Raw genomic sequence first — 8,363 nt, 5'->3', positions numbered from 1 at the left:
ATATTATAAATTTAAGACATAGCTAAAATTATGACATCAAATTAGGTATTTGTGCCTTCAGGCTTCAGCTGTATACTTGAGTAAAAGTGTTTCTAAAATTTAAATTTTATATATATATATATTTTAAATTTAATATTAACATTATTATATTAATTATAATTTAAATAAATTTATATTCCATGATTAAAAGATTGAATTTAAATTAACGAGATCAAACGGAAAGTCGGTTAGTCGGTTAGTGTAGGCTCCACAAGGACAATAAATTTGGCAAGCAAGTTGAAGAGACTCTCTCAACATTTGACAAATTCTCACCTTCTTCGACCAAACAAAATGGGTTCATTGTAATCAAAATAATATTTTGTCAGTCCACTTTTATTTATATAAAATATACATATTTATTTAAAATTAAATTATATAAATTTTGATTGACATCGTAAAATTACAACTTAAGTAAAAAATGATACGAAAAGAAAAATATGATAAATAAAATTGATGTATGAAATAGCCCTTATAAAATTCAAAAGAATATCCGAGGTATCGTGGACTAATGTTTCCTAATCTTTGAAATTCAAAACATATTTGAGACTTTACTATGAAATTGACCCAAAAATTGGTGACTGAATTTTGTCTACAAGTGAAAAGCCAATCCATTTATCCCCCTTCTTCCTCGCAAGCGGCAATTTTTTGTCTTCAGTTTCTTCATCCCCACTTGTCAATTGTCAGCTACCGTTTAATCCATTCTTTCTATCAATTTTGCAATTGGGGTTTATCAAAATCTTAGTGAAATGAAGGCAGAAACGCTGACACTTGTGCTGGTGAATCTAGCTGGAATTATGGAAAGAGCCGACGAATCTTTGTTGCCTGGTGTCTATAAGGAAGTTGGTGAAGCACTACATGCTGATCCAACCAGATTGGGCTCACTCACGCTTTTCCGATCCATGGTTCAGTCTCTGTGCTACCCTCTTGCAGCTTACCTTGCTGTTCGACACAATCGGGCACATGTAATCGCATATGGTGCTTTTCTTTGGGCTGCCGCCACTTTTCTTGTTGCTTTCTCTTCCACTTTCACGCAGGTCAGCTTACCAATTACTCTCATTTCTCAGTTTATGGGTTTTTTCTTGTAATGAAATTTGGATCTCTGTTGTTGTTTAATTTAGGAGAATGTATAGTAAATGATTCATATTGTCAATTCCATCTAATTTGGGATTTTTTTTTNTAATTATCTATGTATTTTGAAAATCCTCAATTACTCCTCTAATTAAGGAAATAAGCTACAACCAATTAATTTAAATAAATAAATTTTGTATCTCAATTTTAAAATTCGACAGATACATGTATCTCATGGATTTAGACTCATGTATCCAAATCATAAAATATGGTAGAGGAAATAATATTTGAAACTATTGGGAATCTTAATAATTAAGACCTAAACTAGTGGGATTTATGTGAATTGCCCTTTTTATTATATAACCATTTCACAGAAAATGTCCAAGTTTTGTAAATTAAAAGATCATGTCCTTCTCACATTTTAATAGTCAAATTTAATTTGTTGGTAAAAATTTACTTGTATTGCTCCTAAATTAAGTTAATTTATAGGCATTTGGGAAACTAACAGACCTCTCAATGTTATTGATTGGATAAGTATTATTATCCTAAATTGTAGAGAGAAGAATTGATCTTTCTCAATCTCACTCGTCTCTCTCCACTTCTGATATGTAGCTACAAATCGTAATTAGTTATACTATAACTATTTTAACTCATGATGTTTCAAGTCTTTGCTATTTTTGAAAGTTCTTCTAAGTAATATTATCCTACATTGTAGAAACCAACATGGGTTGTGGCACACTGGTGGGAGTGTTTCACCCTTAACCAGAGGTCTCGGGTTCGAGCCCTGGGTATGGAGAAAATCCTGCTAGGAGCACCACCCTCGAATGGGCCCTGCAGAGCGCGATCCGAATTTAGTCAGAGCTCCAATGTGGACTCCGGACACCGGATGGGAAACCAAAAAAAATCCAACATTGTAGAAAGAAGAATTGGCAAGTGAGAAATGTTACATTTTACAATTCAGCATCATTAAAGCCCAAAAGAAAAAGAGAAAATTGTATAAATAGCAAACTATTAATTCAAACTAAATGCTATAAACACAGTTTGAATTAATTGTAACCCGTAGCAAACAGTTGTCATTCGCTTCTCTCCCTGAATTTCTCGCTCGCCACTCTCCATTTCTCATTGTCAGATACAAATACATATATTTCATCCTATACACTTATAATTATACAAATACAAATCTTCCCCCCGTCCAACTTTCTTTTGTCTTTCTCTCTTTCTCGCTTTATACAAACACAAATTATACAAATTACAATGTATAATTTGTGTTGTATAAAGCGAGAGAAAAAGGGAGATTTTAATATACAAATGTTTTATTTCGATTCAATTGTACACAAATTCAAATTTTATGCAGATATACAAACACATAAAAATGAATTGAGAGGCTGCCAACGATTTATACAAATCTAATGCTCCAAGCAAATATAAAGTTTGTTATGGAGCGCAATTATACAAACTATAGTTATAACATACAAATATGATTTTTAATGTTTGCTAAACCTAAAATTTACTCTATTAAAAACAAGTGTGGTTTGGATTACGAATATTGAACTTGTTTCAAATCGTTGGGCTCTAGAGTCCACATAAGCCAAAAATAGTGAAGAAAAGTGGATCAACCACTTTGATGTAAGCTGTTAGGCCTACCTTGAAATGGCCCAACTTTGATCCATATACCTCTAAACGCACTCTCGGCCCAAAATAATGTCAACTTATAGCCCAAACTCACACCTCTTTCCCCTTCTTTATCTCGCGGTCTCACATATCTCTGTCAATTCTTGCATTTGAAATTACCGCTAGATTTAAGCATTCCTCCTTTAGTTTTATTTCTTTCGAGGGTGATTTGAAATGAATAACGAAGAGCCGATTTCACTTCCCATTTTCAATTTATTCCACATTAATTGGAGAAATGAAGGAGATGGAATGAATATTTTGTCGGTAAGGACTCATTGTTACATCATACTCGAAGAGATAAAATGAATATTAGTAAGTATCCATCAGATAAAATTTCAGACATATCATTTAAAGTTACGTTTAGCAAAACTAACTTTAAACACTATACGGCCTAGTACTCTAAAGTAAAAAAATATTATAAATTTAAGACATAGCTAAAATTATGACATCAAATTAGGTATTTGTGCCTTCAGGCTTCAGCTGTATACTTGAGTAAAAGTGTTTCTAAAATTTAAATTTTATATATATATATATTTTAAATTTAATATTAACATTATTATATTAATTATAATTTAAATAAATTTATATTCCATGATTAAAAGATTGAATTTAAATTAACGAGATCAAACGGAAAGTCGGTTAGTCGGTTAGTGTAGGCTCCACAAGGACAATAAATTTGGCAAGCAAGTTGAAGAGACTCTCTCAACATTTGACAAATTCTCACCTTCTTCGACCAAACAAAATGGGTTCATTGTAATCAAAATAATATTTTGTCAGTCCACTTTTATTTATATAAAATATACATATTTATTTAAAATTAAATTATATAAATTTTGATTGACATCGTAAAATTACAACTTAAGTAAAAAATGATACGAAAAGAAAAATATGATAAATAAAATTGATGTATGAAATAGCCCTTATAAAATTCAAAAGAATATCCGAGGTATCGTGGACTAATGTTTCCTAATCTTTGAAATTCAAAACATATTTGAGACTTTACTATGAAATTGACCCAAAAATTGGTGACTGAATTTTGTCTACAAGTGAAAAGCCAATCCATTTATCCCCCTTCTTCCTCGCAAGCGGCAATTTTTTGTCTTCAGTTTCTTCATCCCCACTTGTCAATTGTCAGCTACCGTTTAATCCATTCTTTCTATCAATTTTGCAATTGGGGTTTATCAAAATCTTAGTGAAATGAAGGCAGAAACGCTGACACTTGTGCTGGTGAATCTAGCTGGAATTATGGAAAGAGCCGACGAATCTTTGTTGCCTGGTGTCTATAAGGAAGTTGGTGAAGCACTACATGCTGATCCAACCAGATTGGGCTCACTCACGCTTTTCCGATCCATGGTTCAGTCTCTGTGCTACCCTCTTGCAGCTTACCTTGCTGTTCGACACAATCGGGCACATGTAATCGCATATGGTGCTTTTCTTTGGGCTGCCGCCACTTTTCTTGTTGCTTTCTCTTCCACTTTCACGCAGGTCAGCTTACCAATTACTCTCATTTCTCAGTTTATGGGTTTTTTCTTGTAATGAAATTTGGATCTCTGTTGTTGTTTAATTTAGGAGAATGTATAGTAAATGATTCATATTGTCAATTCCATCTAATTTGGGATTTTTTTTTCCCCTTCTAGTGCTAGTTGTTGTTGATAATTGTGATTTTCAAGTCGAAAATTTCGACTTCTAAAGGTTTTCAATTTGTTGATTCTATTACTGGGCGGATGGGTTATATTTTAATTGCATGCAGCACCTCTCCATGCCGATGGTCTATCGGAAATAGCTTCTCTATTAGGAGTAAGGTCTGCGTACATTTCGCAGATCTCACTTTATAAATTACACTGGATATGTTATTGTTTGGCACCTCCCCACCATCCCTCAATTTGTTGTGCATTAATGATGTAAATATTTGAATTACATTCTAGGAAAACAAACGGATTAAAGTTAGAATTGTGAATATGCCAGTCTCATTTGGACACTATTTAGTGGGAAAAAGGACAAATATACTCTCAAACTATCATAAATGGTATGCATATACTCTCCGTCATACTTTTGGGACATTGGTGCCCTTGTCGTCCAAAAACTAGAGCATATATGCCCTTCACTCTAACGGAAAACTAAATAGGGACACGTGGCACAATCTTATCCGTCGATCCGATATTTAATAAATGTCAGATCTGTGGATAAGATTATGACACGTGTATGTCAGTTAGTATAAATGATATATATGCTCTAGTTTTTTGACGGCAGGGGCATCAATGTCCCAAAAGTATGACGGAGGTGTTTGCAACAAATTTTAAAGTAATAAAAAATAAATTACAATCACAAAAAAATATGAAGAAACATAATTTTATTCATCAAGATTGCGGATACAATTCTGTTTCTCCTTTGATTCTACTCTCCTAAGATTTATCCATGATTCGAGGGACGTTAGTGGCGTATTTTTCGAACTAGGATGATTTGGATTTGACCTCTATGAATATTCCATGACTTTTGTGGAATACTCGAGATCTTAATCTTTAAAAATATCCAAGAGTTAATGGGATATTTTGAGATGCCTTTTAAGGGAATTTAGTACCCTTTATATAGGCATAAACTAGGGTTTAGGGTTCATTAGCCTCCAAGAATTCTAATTGAAACTGAACACATCTTCTAGAGCCCCAATTCGAATTGAACACGTCTTGTAGAGTCCGCAAAAGTTCAATGTCTACAAATGCCCCCTGCTTCAAGGCTTGTCGGAGTGTAGACTCGCTGAAACTCAAAAATTTCAATGTCTATAGGAGGGTATCTGCATACCATTTATCCTTTTCGGGGTATATTTGTCCTTTTCCCTTATTTAGTGGAGGGAAAAACAATCTCTTTGCCTAGTTTGCCACTGATGGACAGTCAATTTGAAGTGATCACTGCCTCTGTCACCCTTTTCTGTACTTGCTTCCCTCAGCCCCTCATCATTGCAGCCTCTACCTGGAGCCAGTTATTGCAAGTCGCTACCAGCAATATCCAATGACTTCTCCATTGGGTGTGAGAACTAATCCCCACATCGGAAGTTGAAAAGAAAAAGAACCCACATAGAGGTGTAGGAACCTATGGGCTTGGTCCAAAACGGACAATATCACACCATATAAGATTATATTGAGACTATTGGCCCAATATTCTCATTATTAGATAAGAATTATGGAACGCGTGTATGGTAGTCTAATCATAGCATAAAGTTTATTTATAATTCACGTCAGGGTACTTTTAGCCTTGTAGAAGTCGTATCTGTGGCAATGACAGGATATATCAGTCTAATTTACAACAACATACCCAGTGTAAAAAATTATGTGATATTGTCACCTTACTACACTATCACCTGATTCACAATTCAATCACATTCGTTCAAAATGTTTGACATTAACTTTTCAATCATTATCTTACTATCTTCTTACTACTATCAAATATACTTGTATATAAGTTGAGATAAAAGTTAAAAATTTCAGTGAAATTTCATATAGTACAAAGTAGAATGTTTGGGTCGTTTGTGAACAACGGCTTCTCTAAAGTTATGCACGTTTGCTTGATAAGGTGGCAGTATCGAGAGCTTTAAATGGGATAGGCCTTGCCATTGTTGCACCTGCTATTCAATCTCTTGTAGCTGACTCGACTGATGATGACAAACGTGGGATGGCATTTGGATGGCTACAGCTTACTAGCAATATTGGTTCGATTATTGGTGGATTGTTTTCCTTAATGATAGCACCCATTACTTTTTTGGGAATTCCTGGCTGGAGGCTGGCATTTCATCTAGTTGGGATCGTCAGCATTATCATTGGTATTTTGGTTCGCTTATTTGCAAATGATCCTCACTTCCCTGATGGCCATCTGAAAGCTACTAATGAAGGTCCTGGTAAATCCTTTAAGTCAGAAGTGCAAGGACTCATTCAAGAAGCCAAATCGGTAATAAATATTCGATCCTTCCAGATTATTGTAGCTCAGGGTGTTACTGGTTCTTTTCCTTGGTCAGCTTTGTCCTTTGCGCCAATGTGGTTAGAGCTTACTGGACTTTCCCATGAGAAGACTGGTGTTCTTATTGGCTTGTTTGTGGTAGGCAGTTCAATTGGCGGACTCTTTGGAGGCAGGATGGGAGACATGTTATCCCAGCGTCTACCTAATTGTGGCAGGATAATTCTGGCTCAAATAAGCTCAGCATCAGCAATCCCCCTAACAGCGATCCTTCTGCTGGCTTTGCCTGATAATCCTTCTGGAGCATTCATGCATGGTCTAGTCCTGTTTATTACAGGGTTCTGCATATCTTGGAATGCTCCGGCGACAAACAAGTAATGATCTTCTTACAAGACTTCTATTGTCCATTTCTCTGCTTTTAGTATTTGGTAGTCAGCCTTAATGTGCATTTTCAATATTGAATGTCCATTTCATATTATGCTGAAGTGCCAGCAGTCCAATTTTTGCAGAGATCGTGCCTGAGAAGTCAAGAACCAGTATATATGCTCTGGACCGATCATTTGAGTCTGTATTATCGTCTTTTGCTCCCCCTGTCGTTGGACTACTGGCTCAGAATGTTTATGGTTATAAACCAGTTCCTGAAGGTACTGAAAGTATTTCCAGAGACAGAGAAAATGCTAAAGCTTTGGCACAAGCGCTATTCACTTCCATAGGAACTCCAATGGCACTATGTTGTGTTATTTACTCTTTCCTCTATTGCACCTATCCAAGAGATAAGGCGCAGGCTCAAATGGAAGCACTGATAGAATCAGAGATGCAAATCATTGGCTTGGATAGTACTTCTCTGGCAACTCAACAATATTCACAAGTCAAGTCATCTGAACCCCAAGAGAACCTTGAAGACAGAATCATTGTTGAAATGGATTATGGAGAAGATGAACTTGATTTTGACGATGATGATGAGAAGACGTTAGTCAATCACCATCCGACATTTTCTCAACTGGATCTATAGTAGTCATAATATCAAGAAAGGCTTCTACTTTACATGGATGATCACTCATCTAATACAAGCTTATATCAGTCGATCAATAGTTTATGGGTGATAGGTTTTTCCGACATCATAGATATATAATTATCAGAAGGATGAATAGTTGTAGAGCAACTTAGATTTCCCTTTTGCTTACATGTAACATCTTTTACAGCATCTTCCCACCTTGATCATAACCCCTTTTTTGTGTTTTAGTATAGGTTCTTGAGAATGGAAGTCTCAAGGTTAGTTTGATAACATTTTTACTGTATAGGGAGTAGTAGTATTATCTCACTCTGTACATCTCCATATCCGGAATGTTATGCATTCTTTCATAGATAATTTGTTCTTAAGAGTATATATTATGTGAATTTAATGATTGCTGAAATGCTTTGTCACATTTAGATTGTTTTTGCTATCTGGCACTGCTTTACTTGGCTGATCTTGTAGATTGTTTTTTGCTTTCACGTGTCGGGTTAAGAGTGGCCACTAGTAAACACTTAACCTCTTATCAGCAAGGTATGGTGAGGAACCTTGAGTCTGAGCTTTAAGCACAGTTTACGTCTATAAACCAAAGGCTGTCCTGTTAGAGGATGCTGTAACGTTATTCCGACTA

General features: G+C 35.2%; 1 protein-coding gene across 5 annotated transcripts; it reads left to right on the top strand.

The window, feature by feature from the left end:
• The first annotated feature begins 563 nt into the window (after nucleotides 1-563).
• On the top strand, nucleotides 564-8,108 carry LOC125856586 (thiamine pathway transporter THI73-like). 5 transcript variants are annotated; one of them, XM_049536170.1, is made up of 3 exons: nucleotides 564-1,073; nucleotides 6,343-7,094; nucleotides 7,216-8,103. In XM_049536170.1, exons 1-3 carry the CDS (start codon nucleotides 786-788, stop codon nucleotides 7,730-7,732), a joined length of 1,557 nt encoding a protein of 518 aa, XP_049392127.1. In that variant the 5' UTR covers nucleotides 564-785; the 3' UTR covers nucleotides 7,733-8,103. The 5 variants fall into 5 exon arrangements, with proteins under 5 accessions (XP_049392127.1, XP_049392129.1, XP_049392126.1 ...); XM_049536172.1 differs by having other exon boundaries at nucleotides 836-1,073; nucleotides 6,350-7,094; nucleotides 7,216-8,108; XM_049536169.1 differs by lacking the exon at nucleotides 564-1,073 and adding an exon at nucleotides 3,780-4,263 and having other exon boundaries at nucleotides 7,216-8,101.
• Nucleotides 8,109-8,363: the final 255 nt, after the last annotated feature.

Source organism: Solanum stenotomum, chromosome 2 (genome assembly GCF_019186545.1).
Source record: "Solanum stenotomum isolate F172 chromosome 2, ASM1918654v1, whole genome shotgun sequence".
Lineage (NCBI taxonomy): Eukaryota > Viridiplantae > Streptophyta > Magnoliopsida > Solanales > Solanaceae > Solanum > Solanum stenotomum.
The sequence above is the reverse complement of the archived record's forward strand: the minus strand, read 5'-3'. Positions and strand labels throughout refer to the sequence as shown.

Bases quoted from the DNA above. Each gene is read 5' to 3' on its own strand.
- LOC125856586 (XM_049536170.1), top strand. From the start codon at position 786: ATGAAGGCAGAAACGCTGACACTTGTGCTGGTGAATCTAGCTGGAATT. The intron at 1,074-6,342 runs GTCAGCTTACCA...TTGCTTGATAAG, and splicing joins TCTCTTCCACTTTCACGCAG to GTGGCAGTATCGAGAGCTTT. The intron at 7,095-7,215 runs GTAATGATCTTC...AAGTGCCAGCAG, and splicing joins AATGCTCCGGCGACAAACAA to TCCAATTTTTGCAGAGATCG.